Source organism: Nicotiana sylvestris, chromosome 8, assembly GCF_000393655.2.
Source record: "Nicotiana sylvestris chromosome 8, ASM39365v2, whole genome shotgun sequence".
Lineage (NCBI taxonomy): Eukaryota > Viridiplantae > Streptophyta > Magnoliopsida > Solanales > Solanaceae > Nicotiana > Nicotiana sylvestris.
In genome coordinates, this window is record NC_091064.1 from 102,960,240 (window position 1) to 102,979,619 (window position 19,380).

The 19,380-nt window shown below is 42.5% G+C and overlaps 1 protein-coding gene across 2 annotated transcripts in view; it reads left to right on the top strand.

The window, feature by feature from the left end:
- Nucleotides 1-19,380, top strand: part of LOC104214543 (protein neprosin-like) — a 44,254-nt gene that overhangs the window by 14,561 nt on the left and 10,313 nt on the right. The window contains exon 5 of one of the 2 annotated variants that reach the window (XM_009764235.2): nt 1,475-1,560. The exons of the other annotated variant lie outside the window; for it this stretch is intronic. Coding sequence (XP_009762537.1) covers nt 1,475-1,488 — 14 coding nt within the window. The 3' untranslated portion in view covers nt 1,489-1,560. Of the gene's footprint in view, nt 1-1,474; nt 1,561-19,380 lie in introns of those variants that run through there. 2 annotated transcript variants of the gene reach the window in all.

Here is a 19,380-nt window from a genome sequence, read left to right on the forward strand (position 1 = left end):
AATGTTATTTGAAGACGTGCACTTACTTGCTATGTTTGACAGGGTAACTGTGAACCTATAACTTGTTTTTTTTAAATGCAGTCCTAACTGTTCTTGATTGACGCCTAGACTATCCTTTAAAACCTTAGGAAAGTCTAGAACTGTCCCAAGAAATAGAGGTCCTAAAATACATCCAGGGCCATGAGGAAGGGACGGGTAGTGCACACATAGTATATTGTCAAGGTTACTAGAACGTTTTAGGCTATGACCAATGGGAGGGAATTGGGTAGTAAGGATATGATGACTATGCGCTAATGTCATGTGTAGCCCCTTATTGAGGAGTGTTTACCGGGCATTGTGTGGGGTGATCCTGTAGGCTAATCAACCTAGGACCCCTTTCTCCAATTCCCAATGTTTAAACTTTACTCTTTTATATGCAACTTGCTCAAAACAGTTTCCAACATGCTTTATTTACAAATTATGTGTCTCAACTTCTTGTTTGTTAAAGGACCAATTCATAAGTATAAGTTCGGCCGGGACCCACCGTTGTGGACCAAGAGGGGTGCCTAACACCTTCCCCTCCGGGTTATTTCGAGCCCTTACCCTAAATCTCTTGTAATGCAAACCAATCCAAGAGTTAATCACTCTGGTTGCCCTAACGCACCATAATCTGTTAGATGGCGACTCTTCAAAACCCAAATTCCCAAAAGGAAATGAGTTATTACCCCAATGAATGTCAAACTGGGACTTTCTCCATGGAGGAAAAAAGGGGGAGCGACAGCATGGCGACTCTGCTCGGGATACCTTTAAGCTCTTACCATAACACACTTATTTTTATGAATTAGTCCAAGCATGCTTTATCCCGTACCCTTTCCCCTTATTTGAATTTAACTATCTGTTTTTTTTTTAATTATTTACGATTTTTTATTCCTAAAACTGACTTATCTCTTCGTTTTCTTTTCCACAACTGTCTTTAAATTATTTAAATACCGCATTTATTTTTTCTACGTGCAAATAATTGACTACATATTATTAATTGCTGCATAAATCATGCTCCACATCATATTCTACTCGTGCGTATTAAATCCTATAGCAACGCCTTATGAGTGGTTGCGCTCTTCCTATTCATTACCCTTAAATTCGAAAAGGCTTATTTGCGGTAAAACTAGTCGATTAGCGGTGCAGTCAACGGTTTCGTGCCTATCCCCCTCAAGTTGTCCGCTTGAGGGTACTAGTCTAAACCCCCATAGTAACCTTATTCTGATCGAAATTAAGCATGCATTATGGTCAAACCTAGTCGGATCATTTATGTTGTCAAAATAATGATCCTTTAAGATGAACCTCATCCAAAGTCCACCGGGGTTTCCATAATCCCAAAGGACACAACCACGTTCTATGCCTTAATTTGGAGAACTAAATGCCAATATGCTAATTATGAATGTATAAATAGTCGAGTCTGGTGGGGGAGAAAGGCCTAACCCTTTTGTTTTTGCAGAAAATGAGGCATGAGGTCCCCAGATTTGGTATGGTTAGCAACATTCCACCATTGCTGCTAGGTTGGTGGGAGGATCTTTCCTCAAGTGACAAGAAACATGTAAGGAAGTACCTGGGTAACTTGCCTTCCCTACTAGACATTGAGCCAAATAACAAGTTGATCGAGGCTTTCACTTTGTTCTAGGATAGTGAGAGGTCTGTGTTCCGTTTCGGCGACATAGAAATGACACCACTTCTAGAAGAAATTAGAGGGCTTGCGGGATTGACTTGGGATAGTCCCGGGTTATTGGTATCGGAGAACTGTACTGGTAAAGGGTTCTTAAAGATCATGGGGTTGAAGAAGAATGCTGATCTGGTATGCCTGAAAGAATCTTATATACCCTTTGAATATCTGTATGAGAGGTATGGCCATAGCAAGTCCTACCGTACCAACCATGATGATATCTATCTCACCTCTCTAGGCCACATCCACCGTAGAGTGTTCATGTTCATTATATGCTTCTTAGGCCTGATAGTATTCCCAATGAAAAGGGAAAGAATCCACACTAGGTTGACCATGGTCTCCTAGACTTTGATGGAAGGGATCAATGGACAGACATACACTATAGTCCCCATTATCATAGCCGACATCTACAGGGCTCTAGAGCGCTGTCAAAGAGGGGTCAAACATTTCGAGGGTTGTAACTTATTGCTGCAGTTGTGGTTGTTAGAACGTTTTCAAAAGGGTCACTACCGCCAAGAATTTCCGGGAAGGGCTAGGAGCGACCATATTGCCTTCCATCACCCCAAGCGAATGATTTACATTCCAGACAGATTTGCTTAGCTGAAAAGCGCCAAAGAATGAGTAGAATTCTTCGACAATCTGACCGAGGAACGGGTGCAATGGATGTTTGAATGGTTCCCAACAAACAAATTCATCATCAGATTCAGGGACGCTCCATACTTGGTGCTGATTGGGTTGAGAGGGATATACCCTTATGTTCCTATCCGAGTTATGAGGCAAGCAGGCAGGAAACAGGCTGTACCCAGGGTTGTCAAGATAAACAATTTCAGGGCAGACTTTCAAGATGACAACGTCCCTTACAAGTGCCAAGCTCAGCACATGTGGCATTGCAAAATCATTGTGGAAAAGAACACCGTTGAGCCAGACAGGTATCATGCAGGGTGTGAGCCTCTCTACCCAGCATGGCTAGAGGACAATCTAAAAGGAATGGTGATGCCAGGAGCCGGTAGAGGGAATAGAATCATTGATGAAGAAGATGAAGCTCAAGTCAAATACAACAGGTTGCGCAAGAGGGTCCACGACTCTGAGAATGAGCATCAGGAAATACATGAGAGGAATGTGAGGTTGATTGAAGAATGGAAAGAGATAGCAATCACTTCTAACATGAAACTGGAATATCTGGAGTGAGGAATAGTGGAGCTAGAAGGTAAAGTCATAAAGAGGATCGAGGATTGCCAGAACGCTAAAAGAGCTGAGGGAGGACATTTGGCCAGAGTATACTTTCTGCTGGGTCTACGCGGGCTGGGGGACCTATATGATGGAGTCAGGAAGATCAATCTGGGGAAGGTCCTTCTAGGACCAAATAGGCTAGATTTATTTGCTTTCCCAAATGTAATAAGGCCAAGTGCCAGTGGTGACTTAATTTTTATTATCATAGTGTCATTTTGGGATTCGTCTATTGTTATATTATTAATGAAGTATTTATTGTCATTTAAAGTTCTCCAAATTTATTTGTCGCTAGGCCTACCTCGGTCACAACGAGGCTCCAAAATTAAGATGCGAATTTACCTTTCTGCAATATATGTTTAAATACTGCAAATGTTTCAGAACCTTCACTGACTTGTTACCTTTTTGTTTTTTTCCTTATTTTTATTCCCTTCCCCTTAGGTTGGTTCACTCATACTAGCCTCATCAGCGCATCATACCAGATCTAGAGGCCCTCCACCTCCTCCTTCTCCAAGCAACACAAAGGGAAAAGGAAAAGCAAAAATGGACGATTTAAGTGGCATCCGAAAGGAGAATGTTGAGAATGCAGAAACCTTAGATGGCCGTAGTACTCCGGCCCCAAATGATCTAGTCTTGAGACTGGAACAAAAAATACTGGAACTACAAGGAGAACTTGAGCAGGTTTGCAACTTGGCAAACTGGTCACTCACCTTAAATGTCCCCGACAACCACCAACAAAATACAAAGAACCCAGCATCTCCCTAGAACACACAAAACCAACCTCTACAAAATCCTCCAGCGCCAAATCAATACGCGACTCCACCCCAAAATCTAAATCCATTGCCAATACCAACTCCACCAGAATATCACAATCAACCAATTTAGCACCCACCAACCACCACTTACCACACTCCCCAAAACATACCACAACCCATTCCCTATCCTCAAAACTCCACTATTGACCATCATTACACCCAAGTCCCTGGAACCCATCAAAGAAACCCTATATACGTAGAAACCACACCTCACTCCATCCAACCAATATCCTATACACCAGATTCCTTCGAGAAGGACCTGCTCATCAAAAACATGGCTGAAGAACTTAAGAAGTTGACAAGCCGAGTTCAGGGTGTTGAAGGCGACAGAGGAATAGAAGGTTTGAACTATGAAGACCTATGCATATAGCCAGATGTGGAACTGCCAGAAGGGTACAAAACTCCCAAGTTTGAGATGTTCGACGGCACAAGTGATCCCAGAGTTCATCTATGGACCTATTATGACAAGCTTGTCGGGGTCAGGAAAGAAGAAAATATCCGGATGAAGCTCTTTATGAGGAGTCTTACTGGGGATGCTTTGTTCTGGTATATCATCCAAGATCCCAATAAATGGTACAATTGGGTAAGTATGGCATCAGATTTCATGGACCGATTCAGGTTAAATACAAAAAACGCACCAGATATTTTCTACATTCGAAATCTTAAGAAGAAACCTACTGAGACCTTCCGTGAGTATGCTACTCATTGGAGGTCGGAAGCGGCCAAGGTCAGGCTATCTTTGGATGAAGAACAAATGAACAAATTCTCCATCAGAGCACAAGATCCGCAATATTATGAAAGGTTGATGGTTATCGAAAATCATAAATTCTCTGATATCATCAAACTTGAAGAAAGGATCGAGGAAGGAATCAAGAGCGGGATGGTAACGAATTTTGAGGTACTACAGGCCACGAATAAGGCATTACAATTAGGTGGCATATCGAAGAAGAGAGATGTTGGGGTAGTAATGGTGGCCCGGGGTCCAAAATCTCCACTTATCTATCAAACGACTCCACCCACATATCAAACACCTCTGCCCACATACCAAGCATCAACACCTACATATCAGCTTTTATCCCCCAGATATTCCCAACTGGCCACTGTCCATCAAACCTATAACTCCCAACCATCCCATTTTCAGTCACCTCCAACTCGCCAAAAATTTCCAAGACCAAGACCCAATTTCGACCGCAAGCCACCTAGACAATACACCGCCATTGCTGAACCTATCGACCAACTGTATGAAAGGTTGAAAGCCACTGGTTATGTCACCCCCATTCCTGTTGTAGCATCAGAGAATCTATCCCAATCGGTCAATCAAAACAAAACTTGTGCGTACCATTCCAGGATGAAGGGCACACCACTGATGAGTGTCGAACATTGAAAGATAAGATCCAGACGCTAATTGACAACAAGGTCATACATGCAAAGGAAGTTTTGCCTAATGTCCGCAACAATCCCCTCCCTGATCATAGATGTGGTGGAGTACATGTGATAGAGACGAACGAAGAATGGGACCCTGAGGGGTCGATTGGGCTCATTTGAGAAGGCGATGACTTTAAAGTTGCAGTCACACTTACTCCTATTGTGGTACATACTCAGTCGCTAATCCAGGTTGAGGTAGCTGCTCAGTTCCATTCGACTCAAAAGAAATACCATAGGATTACGTTGCCGAAGCTCGGCGAAGGTAGAGGAATCTGATGCTGCACAAGGAATGACTATGACTGGAAGAGTCTATACACCTGAACATTTGGGGGGACCAAGTAATGATACCACTACCAGGCAGCCTGTCATTGAGACAGGGCTAGATGACCTGTGGAGGAAAGTACAAGCAAAAGAGTATTCCGTCGTTGACCATTTGAACAAAACCCCTGCTCAGATATATATCCTATCACCTTTGTAAAATTTAGAGGCACATAAGAACACTTTAATGAAAGTGCTAAGCGAGGTTTATGTACCCAATAACATCACTGGTGGAGAAATGACCAATATGGTAGGGCAAGTAATGGTAAGTTGAAAGATTATCTTCCATGAAGATGAACTGCCACCTGAGGGATTGAATCACAATCGAGCATTGCATATCACAGTGCAATTTGAAGACAAATTCATTGCCAGAGCCTTGGTTGACAGAGGTTCTAGCCTCAATATTTGTCCGTTGGACACTATGAAAAGGTTGGACAAAGGTTTTCATTAAATACGGATAGAAAGCATGAACGTGAAAGCTTTCGATGGGTCCCAAAGGGCCACGATTGGGGAAATCAACCTTTGCTTGCAGATGGGGCCAACTTGGTTCGATGTCGAGTTTCAAGTGCTTGACATACCCGCCTCATATAATCTTCTGTTGGGCCGACCATGGATCCATGCTGCTGGAGCCGTACCTTCCACACTACATCAAGTCATGAAATTCGAATGGAATCGTCACGAGGTGATCATTCACGAAGACGGGAGTAACCCCATTTACACTAGTCAAACCATCCCGGCTATTGGACATAAAAGAAGGCTAGGAGGGGAAACCTATCATCACATTGAACAGGTCAACGCCGTCAAGAAGGATAAATGGTGGAGTGGTAAAATAGAAAGTATACTGGCTTGGTCTGGATATGAACCCGACAAAGAATTAGGAAAGAACCTTCAAGGTATCCCTAAACTGATACAACTAAAAAATCATGGTACCACATTTGGGCTCGGATACTAGTACACATGGCAAGAGTATAGAAATTGGTCGCCTCCATGGCGTGAACCATACTACCCTCTTGAATAGCCAGTGCCACGTTAAGAACAAGCTTTTCACCAAGCTGATACGATATGGGGGACTGCAGAAGAGGAAGCACTAGCTGGGTTGAAGAATTTGTTCTTGGAGGATGAGGACATGGACTTCAGTGCCATAATCGAGGAGGAAGAAGGCCTCACTATTCAGACCGTAAAAAAGGGAGCTGTTCTCAGGAACTGGATCGCCACACCATCCCGAGCCTGCCGAGTCCCTGGGTAGCTTGGCAGATTTTACTTCTATAGCCATTCTAGGCATTTAAGATTTCCCGTAATTTTGTTCAAGATTTACTTGTTTCAAAATAAATGCTCGATTCATCGAGCTGTACTTTGTCTGGATAATTTTTCAGTATTAATAAAATGCATTTGCTCTTTATTATTCACTACTATCTTTACACTTTTACTTTCTACAACGTTATTATTACTTTTCCTGATGAACCAGTGACTGTGACATGTAATGAGGCAACACAACATGAGAATAGTGATTAAGATGAAGAAGATGAGATACCCGAGGAAATTGTTAGGGAGGTTGAAAACTTTGAAAATAAGCCTAAGTCCAATCTGGACGAGATCGAAGCAGTAAATTTGGGAGACGCCGAGACCGTCAAGGAGACTCACATCAGCATTCACTTGTCACCAACAGAGAAGGAAGAGTACATTCGCTTCCTAAAAGAGTATGAGGATATTTTTGCATGGTTATATGATGACATGACTAGTTTGAGCATGTCCATAGTGGCTCACAAGCTGCTCGCTAATCCCACATGACCGCCAGTAAAACAGAAACTCAGAAAGTTCAAACCAGATATGAGCCTGAAAATCAAGGAGGAAGTTACCAAGTAGATTAAAGCCAAAGTTCTCAGGGTGGTTGAGTACCCAACCTGGTTACCTAACATTGTGCCAGTTCCGAAGAAAGATGGGAAGGTCAGAGTATGTGTTGACTATTGGGATTTAAATAGAGCAAGTCCCAAGATTGACTTCCCACTGCCAAATATACACATCGTGATCGATAATTGTGCCAAGCATGAACTCCAATCCTTTGTAGATTGCTTCGCGGGTTATCACCAGATTTGGATGGATGAAGAAGATGCAAAGAAGAAAACTTTCATCATACCTTGGGGTGTATACTATTACAAGATGATGCCATTCGGTATGAAGAATGCTGGGGCCACTTACATGAGAGCCATGACAACTATCTTCCATGACATGATCCACAATGAAATAGAGGTGTATGTGGACGTCGTCATTATCAAATCCAAGAGGGCCATAGATCACATAGATGACCCGAGAAAGTTCTTTGACAGGCTAAGGAGGTACAATTTTAAACTAAATCCTGCAAAGTGTGAATCAGGGTTCCCGCGGGGAAATTATTGGGATTCATCGTCAGTCGTCGAGGAATCGAGCTGGATTCGTCTAAAGTCAAGGATATTCGGGAGTTACCACCGCATAAGAGCAAAAAGGATGTGATGATCTTCCTAGGACGTCTCAACTATATCAGTCGCTTCATAGCACAGTCTACAATCATATGTGAACGCATCTTCAAGATGCTGAGGCAAGATGCTGAAACAAGCTGGACAGAGGATTGTCAGAAAGCTTTTGATAAGATCAAGGAGTACCTGTCCACACCACCAGTTCTGGTCCCGCCAGAACTAGGACAACATTTGCTACTCTATCTATCTATATAAGATGGAGCCTTCAGATGTGTTTTGGGACAATATGACGAGACATGAAGAAAGGAGCAAGCCATATATTACTTGAGTAAGAAGTTCACACCTTATGAAGCACGATACTCTCTACTTGAACGCACTTGCTGTGCTTTGACCTGGACAACTCAGAAATTGAGGCATTACTTCTGTGCCTACACTACATACCTCATATCCAGGATGGACCCTCTGAAGTACATATTCCAGAAACCCATGCCAACTGGAAAGTTGACGAAATGGCAGATATTGTTGAGTAAGTTCGACATCGTCTACGTAACTCAAAAGGGGGTCAAGGGACAAGCATTGGCAGATCACCTTGCGGAAAATCCGGTAGGAGGAGAGTACAAACCCTTGAAAATGTATTTTCCTGATGAAGAAGTATCGTTCGTAGGAGAAGACATTACCGAAGCATACGACGATTCGAAGATGTTCTTTGATGGAGCTGCAAATTTTAAAGGAGGGGGCATTGGAGCAGTTCTAGTATCAAAAATGGGTCAACATTATCAGGTATCTGCTAAACTCAGATTTTCTTGCACCAACAATATGGCAGAGTATGAAGCCTGCATACTAGGGCTCAACATGGCAGTCGACATGAACATTTAGGAGTTGCTGGTAATCGGTGATTCGGATTTGCTTGTGCACCATGTACAAGGAGAGTGGGCTACCAAGAATTCCAAGATATTGCTATATCTGCACTATGTGCAGGAATTGAGAAAGAGGTTCATGAAGATAGAATTCCGACATATGCTCAGAATTTAGAACGAGTTTGTCGATGCATTGGTCACCTTGTCATCTATGATACAACATCCAAATACGAGTTATATTGATCATATTCTTGTGAAGATCTATAATCAACCGGCATATTATGCTCATGTTGAAGAAAAAATAGATGGAAAGCTTGGTTCCATGACATCAAGGAGTATTTGTCGAAGGGAGAATATCCGGAGTATGCAACCCACACTCAGAAATGCACCCTCCGGAGATTGTCCAATCACTTCTTCCACAGCAGAGGAAACTTGTACAGAAGAACTTCTGATTTGGGTTTACTAAGATGTGTCGACCCAATGGAAGCTCTAAGATACTTGAGGATGTATATGTCGGGACCTGCGGCACGCACATGAATGGCTTTGTCATGGCTAAAAAGATATTCAGGGCCGGTTACTTTTGGATGACCATGGAGATGGATTGCATCCAGTATGTCCGCAAATGCTTTCAATGCCAAGTGCATGCCAATATGATAAAAGTGCCGCCAAACGAGCTCAATGCAACAACCTCTCCTTGGTCATTCACCACTTGGGGAATGGATGTTATTGCTCCGATTGAGACTACTACTTCAAACGGACACCTGTTTATTCTGTTAGCCATTGATTATTTAACAACATGGGTAGAGGCTGCATCTTGCAAAGCTGTAACCAATAAAGTTGTCGCAGATTTTGTCAAGAATCGAATTGTTTGCCGATTCGGTGTTCCCAAATCCATTGTTACTGATAATGCCGCCAATCTCAACAGTGATCTGATGAAAGCTATGTGTGAAACTTTCAAAATCAAACAAAAGAAATCTACAGCTTATAGACCTCAGATGAATGGAGCCGTAGAAGCCGCCAACAAAAACATCAAGAAGATACTAAGGAAAATGGTAGAGAACCACAAACAATGGCATGAGAAGCTACCTTTTGCTTTATTGAGATACCTCACTACAGTTCGCATATAAATCGGGGCAACCTCTTACATGTTGGTTTATGGTATCGAGGCTGTCATTCCAGCCGAGGTAGAGATTCCATCTTTAAGAATCATGCAGGAAGATGAACTCAGCGATGCAGGGTAGATAAGGAGTCGCTATGAACAATTGTCCCTTATCGATAGGAAGAGGATGAATGCAGTGTATCGCGGCCAACTTTATGAGAACAAAATGTCCAGAGCTTTCAACAAAAGGGTCAAACCAAGGCAATTTGCACCAGGTCAATTGGTGTTGAAAAAGACCTTCCCACATCAAGATGAAGCCAAAGGGAAATTCTCTCCTAACTGGCAAGATCCGTACATGGTTCATAGGGTGCTGACAGGAGGAGCACTCATACTTGTAGCGATTGATGGAGAAATCTGGCCAAAACCAATCAATTCAGACGCAGTCAAGAGATACTATGATTATATTATTTACATTTTTCTCATCTAATATAATTGAACTACGCTTGACCTGATTCCCGTTTAAAAGGGAATACGTAGGCAGCCTTATGAGCTCGGTCATATCATAATAAATTTCCATTTTCTCCAAAATCAGAAACTAGGGCAGAATTTTAAGGAGCACCCTCAAAATTCCGGAACAAGTCCAGCCAAGCCGACATATGTCAGACAGTCAATAATTAGTTAAAAAATTGGGGAAGAATTTTGAGAAGGATTCTCCAAATTCCGAAAAAGGTTCAGCAAGGCCTTTCATCCGCAAACAACCGAAGGATCATCTACTAAACTGGGGCAGAATTTTGAGGAGAACCCTGAAAATTCCGATATAAGAGACCTGTAATGCCTTTGAGATGTGTCACAGTCACTAGTTCATCAAAATTACTTAATGTATCAATATATTTCTAAAATATCTCTATTTTTATCAACAATTGCATATTTTTCGAAAAAAAACTCTATTTCCATAACAGTCAGGTGTCACCTAGGGAAACTCAAAAGGGCCTCGGGAATGGAGCAAGGCCAGCAGACAGAAGTACGAACCAACCTCCCCCACAGAATTTACAATTTTTCTTTGAACGCAGGCACATTTGACGTAACGATAGCACTCGCAAACATGTATACACGAAGCAAATTCACTATCAATCCGGCCATTAGATATTAAACATATCTCTAGCTAAGACATACACTACTCTTATTTGATACTCGCTCTTTGCATGGGATTAATCCCTGTCCCACATATCTGCATGAGGCTAATCCCTGCCTCCATATCTGCATGAGGCTAATCCTTGCCTCCATATTTGCATGAGGCTAATCCTTGCCTCCATGTCTACATGAGGCTAATCCCTGCCTCCATACCTGCATGAGGCTAATCTTTGTCTCCCTATTCGCATGAGGCTAATCCTTGCCTCCATCTGCATGAGGCGAATCCTCTCCTCTATATTTGCATGAGGCTAATCCCTACCTCCCTATCTGCATGAGGCTAATCCTTGCCTCCATATTTGTATGAGGCTAATCCTTGCCTCCCTATGTGCATGAGGCTAATCCCTGTCTCCATATCTGCATGAGGCTAATCCTTGCCTCCATATTTGTATGAGGCTAATCCTTGCCTCCATGTCTACATGAGGCTAATCCCTGCCCCCATACCCGCATAAGGCTAATCCTTGCCTCCATATTAGCATGAGGCTAATCCTTGCCTCCACCTGCATGAGGCTAATCCTTGCCTCCACATTTTCATGAGACTAATCCTTGCCTCCATATTTGCATGAGGCTAATCCCTACCTCCCTATCTGCATGAGGCTAATAGCTGCCTCTATATCTGCATGAAGCTAATCCCTGCCTCCATATCTGCATGGGACTAAGCATTGTCCCTCTTTGCACAAATATTGCTCTAATTCTAGTACTATCTATTTGCTTTTCAATCGGTCTAAGATCTGCCTTTCATTTCACAAGAATAAGCCTTGTCTTATTAACATCATGATTATTGCATATCATGGGCTAAAATATCGTCAATCTATCCAAAGGCGCCATAGTCTAAAAGGCATCATCTCATAGCTGGACGACACCATGCCATGGCCTGAGGATCCCTCAAATTTGCATATCATTATTCAATGGCGTCATGGTTCGGAGGCACCATTTGTCATGGCCCGAGAACATCATTTCATGGCTTGCGAATCCCTCACTAAACAGTTCATAGCCTAGGACGTCATGGTCCAAGGACGTCATCTTTAACCGTAAAAAGACAACCTTCATGGTCCAAAGGGAATCTGCATCATGTTTAAATCGTTGAAAATACATGTTTGTAGCATCTTTTATCTGCAGGTAACCAATAAGCAACCGCTATCCTAGAAGGAGCGATCTCGCTCCAGTTCCTTCAACTGTCTCGAACCTTAACCGCTCACCATAGGCGCTTTTGCACCTCATGTTTGTTAATGCAATGATTTCATCGGCATGTTCCGACGAGGAATCCAGAACTACATATGGCCTGATTCCTATAAGACCAGGGATATGTAGGAAACTCGAAGACCGGAGCTCGGCCTCTGTCTTTCAAAACATCCCACCCGGTCAAAATTAACTGTCATTTCTTTACCCGAAAACTCTTTCATCCTTTCCGTGTAAAGAGGGGCAGCTGTTGATACCCAATTGTTTTCCTATATATATTTTTAATACTTTCAAAATAGCATATATGCATATATAAGCATGCAGAAACTTTTTTATATAATTTTAAAGGCTTTAAATTGAGTTATTTCTTCCCTTTTTACTTATAAAATCTCCAAAGATTATCCTCCAAATTATTTTTGTGGTAATTTAGCCATCTAAATTCTATATTTATGCCAAAATATTGCTTAAATATTTTTAGTACATTTTTTATATAATTGTATTTATATTTTAAAGCCAATTTGCATATATTTGCAATACTAGTCCTATTAATGCATAATTACGTTATTAATGCATAATTTGGTCTTTTAGATTTTTAAAATATTAAACAACTATTTTAAATCATTTTAGTATGCGAAATTATTTTTTCAGAAATCATTTATTATTTATTATAAATTATATAGTGTTGAAATGACTATTTAAAATCTAGCCTAATTGCATTTTAATTTCATCCCAATTCCAACCCCTCCCCAATCCCAATTCAGCCCAAACCAGACCCTAAATTACCCAGCCCAATTTCTGATTAAAATACCCGACCCAATACGAGCCAAATCCTGGCCGTTGATCATTTTGATCGATGGCCCAGGTTCTCCCTTTCCTAATTAAACCAACCAATAATACCCCCCCCCCAAACCTAATTCATTTTACAACCCACCCCACCGCCCTAAAATCCTCTCTACTCTCAAAACACTCTCAACCTAAACCCTAATCTCCAAACACCGACCCACCATCCATGGCCATCTCCGGTGACCTCTCATCATCTCTCAGGCCTCTAGTGGTTTCTCTCATGTCATTCTTGCCATCCCTAAGGCGCTCAAGGGACCAGGGCCATGCCAACTTGCATCTAAGGTTCATCTGTTGCTTTTTCTTGGCCATTCTGGTGTGATTTCGAGTTAAATCGTTCTATGTTAGCCACGATCTAAGGGTTTTTCAGTATCTTTCTTCACCTCTGTATGGTTTTCTGTGAAACCCTAACTTCATTTCTAAACCTCCTAGATCTGTACAGATCTAGGACAATTTGAGTTTTTTCTTGTGTGTTTTACAATAGCCTTGTGATTCTCTACCAGAATCATTTGACTTCAAGTGATTTCTTCACCTTTTCTAAAATTAGGGTTTTCAGAATTTCATTTAAAACTTTGTTTAATGATTCTTTGTATTTAAACTTCTGACTCTCACACATTTTGTCTAATTTTATGAACCTGTTGTAACTCTAGCCCGTTTGTACTGAAAACCCTAATGTTTTGGGTTTTTTTGTTTGGTTTCTGATATGGGTACTTCTGACTGTGTTCTTGCCTTAGTTTCTTGTGACTTCTCATGATTTACCTGTCCTAGTATGTTTCTATTGAATCTTCTTAGTTCAAACTTTCACTAATTTTATGAACTTGTGTTTGTACTAGCCATTCATGCAAAACTTGTATGCTTCTCTTTGAATCGATGTCGTTGTCGGGGCTGTGTGAAATCCTAACTGTTCAGGCCTTACCTCATTTTATATGCTAAGCATGCTTCTTCTTTCATGATCTTCTGAATCCTTGATTACTCTGAATCCCTTATTTTTTGGTTTAATTTGACTACTTTCCTTTAAACGTTTGATTCTTGCTTCTTTAGTCAATTTGATTGATATCCTTGCCTTAATTAATTTTCCCTTACTCTGTCTGCATTATTACTTGATTCTTACGGATTATTTTCCTAATTAGAACTTTATTTACCTATCCCTAATTACCTGTTTTATACTTTCACTGTTTGAAGTCTTTCTTTATTTGGTATACTCCAGCTATGTGTGATTTCTTTCCTTACTTGTCACCTGCTCTTTACCATTTGAACTAATTCCCTTAATTAAGGGAAGACTTGGACTGATTTTACTTTAATTGATTCCGAGATACTCCAATCACTGAACAATTTGATTCTTACCTTTTTTACCTAGCTTTCAAACTACTATTTATATGCTTTCTTCTACTCTCATTAGACAGAATATTGAGTTAATAAAAAAGCACTCTTACACGTTAAAAGTTCTCTTTCTCTTCTGCTATTTGTGATACTTGCTGATCTAGCAGGCTGAAAGCGAAAGCTAGATATTGGAACATTATTTGCTTCATATTCTGCACCTTTCTTCAACTGGTGCGTCTCTAATTAAGTTTTAAGATTCAAAACCTATGTGTTTTCATTCTTGCTGTATGCGGTAAATTCGGGGGCCTGATTTCCCCATCATTAGGTCGTCTCGCGGTCATACTCTTCGAGGATCGAAGCCGAGGTCAAGACCCACCCTCGGGGGTCATCAGGTACCGGCCCCGGAGGGCATTGCGTACTAACGACTATACTATGCGAGAGGGGAATTCCCAATGCACACGGCTAAATCTGACAAAGCTGACCTATCCAGGGCCTGTCTGAAGGTGTCACGTCCATCCGTCCCATCTCCATGCCCTTACAGTTAATGCATTTTGTACTATAACGGGATTCCCCTCCTATATAAAGGGGATCCCCCTCACTTTGTAAGCCTCGGCTATTGCTCCAACTACTCTACACAAGATCAATAACAACTTTCTCTTTTCTTCCTCTCTAACTTACATGCTCGAGGCTACCCCTCCCATTTATTACCTTCATACTTGTTCTTCATTTATTGCTTGATATTGGCCACAAAGAGCCTTCTTTAATTATATCCTAACTGTTATTCCCTTCCCAGTTACTCCCGATAGCTTGAACTCGAGCCCAGGCATCGACCTCGAGGCCTTTCACTGATCAGTCCGAGGTCCGGGTAGCAAGCCCCTCGGTTTAATTACTACCCCATTTTAGCTTGTATTTCGCCAATTGAACTTCACATATCTAGCATCCGCTGCTCTAACAACTAGCATAAAAATAGATTACGTATTTTTAGAGTCCCATTTACAAATTTAATTGTTATTACCATTTTCACGGCAAATAGTTTGGCGCCCACCGAGGGGCTAAAAATAATAGTGATTATTTTCTTGCTGGTTTCGTTACACAACGCAAGTTATCATTCATGCTTTTTCTTATCCAAGATCTTCGATTTAAGGGCAGAGATCCTAGCTCAGTGAGAAAAATGGGGAACCAAAACCTTAAACAACAGGGAGAGGGACACGACTGCTCCAGATGTCGGTACACCACCGAATTCAACCCGGGCGGAAGGGAAGGTTCTCCGACATGACGTCTACATGATTATTGGGGGAACTGACGTTCCCCAAGGACCCATGTTCAAACGAACGAGAACATCCACTACGGAAGAAGGACCGACCCGACATCGTGGTCCGGTTCAATGAGTAGGACCTCGAGGCCATGATAGAACCGGATAGCGACGCGCTGGTGATCTTGTTTCTTTTAAACAATACCAGGATAAAGCGCGTGCTCGTGGATCCAGGCAGATCGGCCAACATAATTGGATCAGAGGTAGTAGAACAGTTGGGGCTACTCAATCGAGTCATTCTCGTCCCTCGAATCCTCTACGGGTTCAACATGACCGTTGAAGTAACGAAATGAGAGATCATCCTCCTAATCGACATGTCCGGCGCGATTTAAAACACCGAGTTTCAGGTCATCGACGGTGACATGAGGTGCAATGCATTACTCGGCAGCCTTGGATACACAGCATGAGGGCAGTAACATCAACCTTGCATCAGGTGATAAGGTTTCCCATGAGGGATGGCGTCACAACCATATATGGAGAACAACGGGCAGCGAAAGAAATGTTCGCGGTCCACCATGAGGCGCCGATCCCCACATGCCCGATCCCGGACGAGGATAGAAACACACAGGCCCCCGAGGATGATGAGGAATATTTCTTTTCCCTCCAAACCTTCATTGACCCCGAAGAATCGAATGTGACTAAATCGGCAGTCGAAGAGCTGGAACAGACCATTTTAATCGAGCACCTACCGTGTCGTAAGGTATACCTAGGAACGGGGTTGACCCCCGAACTCAAGATAGGGTTTATTCAATTTCTTAGTAACAATATCGACTGATTTTCCTAGTCCCACCTAGATATTACAAGAATCCCGTCGGCAATAACCTCCTACAGGCTGAGCATTGATCCCAAATTCAAACCCGTGAAGCAGAAGAGAAGACTGCAGTCCAAGGAAAAACATGCCTTCATCAAAGAAGAGGTAGCGAAAATTCTTAAAATCGGATCCATTAGAGAGGTAAAGTACCCCGAATGGTTGGCCAACATAGTAGTAGTGCCCAAAAAGGGAAATTAGCTAAGAATGTGCGTAGATTATAAAGGTTTGAATAAGGTCTGCCCCAAAGATTCCTTCCTATTGCCTAATATAAATCTTCTGATTGATGCTACGACCGGCCACGAGACCCTCACTTTTTTGGATGCCTACTCGGGGTATAATCAAATCCAGATGAACCTCGAGGAGAGGAAAAAAACCTCATTCATCACAAAAGTATGGTACATATTGCTATAACGTAATGCCCTTCGGGCTAAAAAATGCAGGGGCAACGTACCAGCGCCTAGTTAATAAAATGTTCGAGCATCAAGTAGGTAAATCAATAAAGATATATATTGATGATATGCTAGTCAAGTCACTGCACGCAGAGGACCATTTGACCCATTTGTAGGAAACTTTCGACATCCTCAGAAGTTACAACATGAAGCTCAACCCCGAGAAGTGTGCCTTCGGGCAAATTCCTGGGCTTCATGGTTTCAAACAGGGGGATCGAGATCAATCCCGACAAGATAAAGGTCATTAAAAAATCGCGGTGGTGAACTATTTAAAAGCCATCCAACGGCTAACAGGGTGGATAGCGGCCCTGGGCAGATTCATATTAAGGTCATCAGACAAAGACACCATTTCTTCTCTCTACACAAAAAAAGAGCAACTTCGATACCTGACTAGCCCACCTTTGCTGCACACGCCCAAGGAGGATGAAATGCTATACTTGTACCTGCCCGTGTCTAATATAGCGGTAAGCGGCGTACTAGTTCGAGAGGAGCATGGTACACAATTTCCTGTTTATTACGTAAGCCGAACCTTGGGGGACGCCGAAACCCGGTATCCCCATCTAGAAAAATTAGCTCTCGTGCTGATAAGCGCCTCGCGTAAGCTGAAGCCTTATTTTCAGTGTCACCGTATCTGTGTTCTGTCAACGTACTCCCTCCGGAGCATACTGCATAAACCTGAGTTATCAGGTCAATTGGCCAAATGGGCCATTGAACTCGGAGGGTATGATATCGTGTATCAACCTCGAACAGCCATCAAGTCCCAAATTTTGGCAAACTTCGTGGTCGATTTCTCGCCATCCCTTGTACCCGAGGTAGAGAAGGAACTTTTATTTAAATTAGGCACGTCCTCCGGCGTATGGACCCTATTCATAGACGGCACCACAAATACAAGAGGATCCGAGCTCGGTATAGTCCTAAAGCCACCTGTTGGCGGCATAACCATACAATCCATAAAAATCGCAAAATTGACTAACAATGAAGCCGAGTAAGAGGCTATGAATGCAGGTTTAGAATAGGCCAAAGGGTTGGGAGCCCAGGTGAATGGGAGCTACGAAGCTCGAGAGGACAAGATGTAGAGGTACTTGGACAAAATCCAAGTCGCGTTACGTCACTTCAAAGAATGGACCTTAGTCCATGTACCTCGAGAGCAGAACAGCGAGGCTGATGCCGTCGCGGATCTGGGATCTTCTGCTAAAGAAGAAGACCTACTCCCCAGAGCTGTTGTCTAATTGTTTAAATTAATGGTCGAGGAAGGTCACACAGAGATTAACTCCACCAGTCTGACGTGGGATTGGAGAAATAAATATATTTATTATTTAAAAGACGAGAAGCTGCCCACAGATCCAAAAAAATTGAGGGCCCGGTGAACCAAAGCATCCCGGTTCTCGCTCGACGAAAACGGGACTCTATACAGGAGAACTTTCGATGGCCCCCTGGTGGTATGCTTGGGACCAGGCGACACATAATATGTACTCCGGGAGATCCAAAAGGGCACCTGTGGAAATTATTTCGGCATCGATTCCTTGGTTCGAAAGGCGATTAGAGCGGGCTACTATTAGGATAGTATGGAATAAGACACTAGAGAATTCGTCCGAAAGTGTGACAAGTGCCAGAGATTCGCTCCCATGATCCACCAACCCGGCGAGCAACTATATTCCGTTTTATTACCATGGCCATTCATGAAATGGGGAATGGATATTGTCGGCCTTTGCCGACGGCACCAGGTAAGGCTAGATTCATTATATTTATGACTGACTACTTTTCAAAATGGGTAGAAGCACAAGAGACAAGGAAGTCATCAATTTCATAAGGGATCACATCATATGTTGGTTCAGAATCCCATCCAATGTAATATGCGATAATGGGAGGCAGTTCATCGGGAGCAAGGTAACACAGTTCCTTGAAGATAACAAAATTAAGAGAATCCTGTCAACGCCTTACCATCCATGTGCAAACGGCCATGCCAAATCCACAAATAAAACTATCATTCAGAACTTAAAAAATAAACTAGAGAGAGCCAAGGGAAAATGGAGAGAAACGCTGCCCGAGGTGCTATGGGCATATAAAAAAACTTCAAAATCAAGCACCGGGGAAATACCTTTCTCTTTAGTGTACGACGCCGAGGCGTTGATACCGGTGGAAGTCGGGGAGCCGAGCGCCAGATTCTAGCACATTAATGAGGGCTCGAACAATGAGGCCATGACAACGGCCCTCGAGCTACTCGATGAAAAGCGAGGAGCCTCGCTGATTCAGATGGCTGCCCAGAAGCAGAAAATCGAAAGATACTATTCCAGGAGAACAAATCTCCGATATTTCGGGGTTGGGGACTTAGTCCTACGGAAGGTTACTCTCAACATCTGAAACCCTAATGAAGGAAAGCTGGGCCAGAATTGA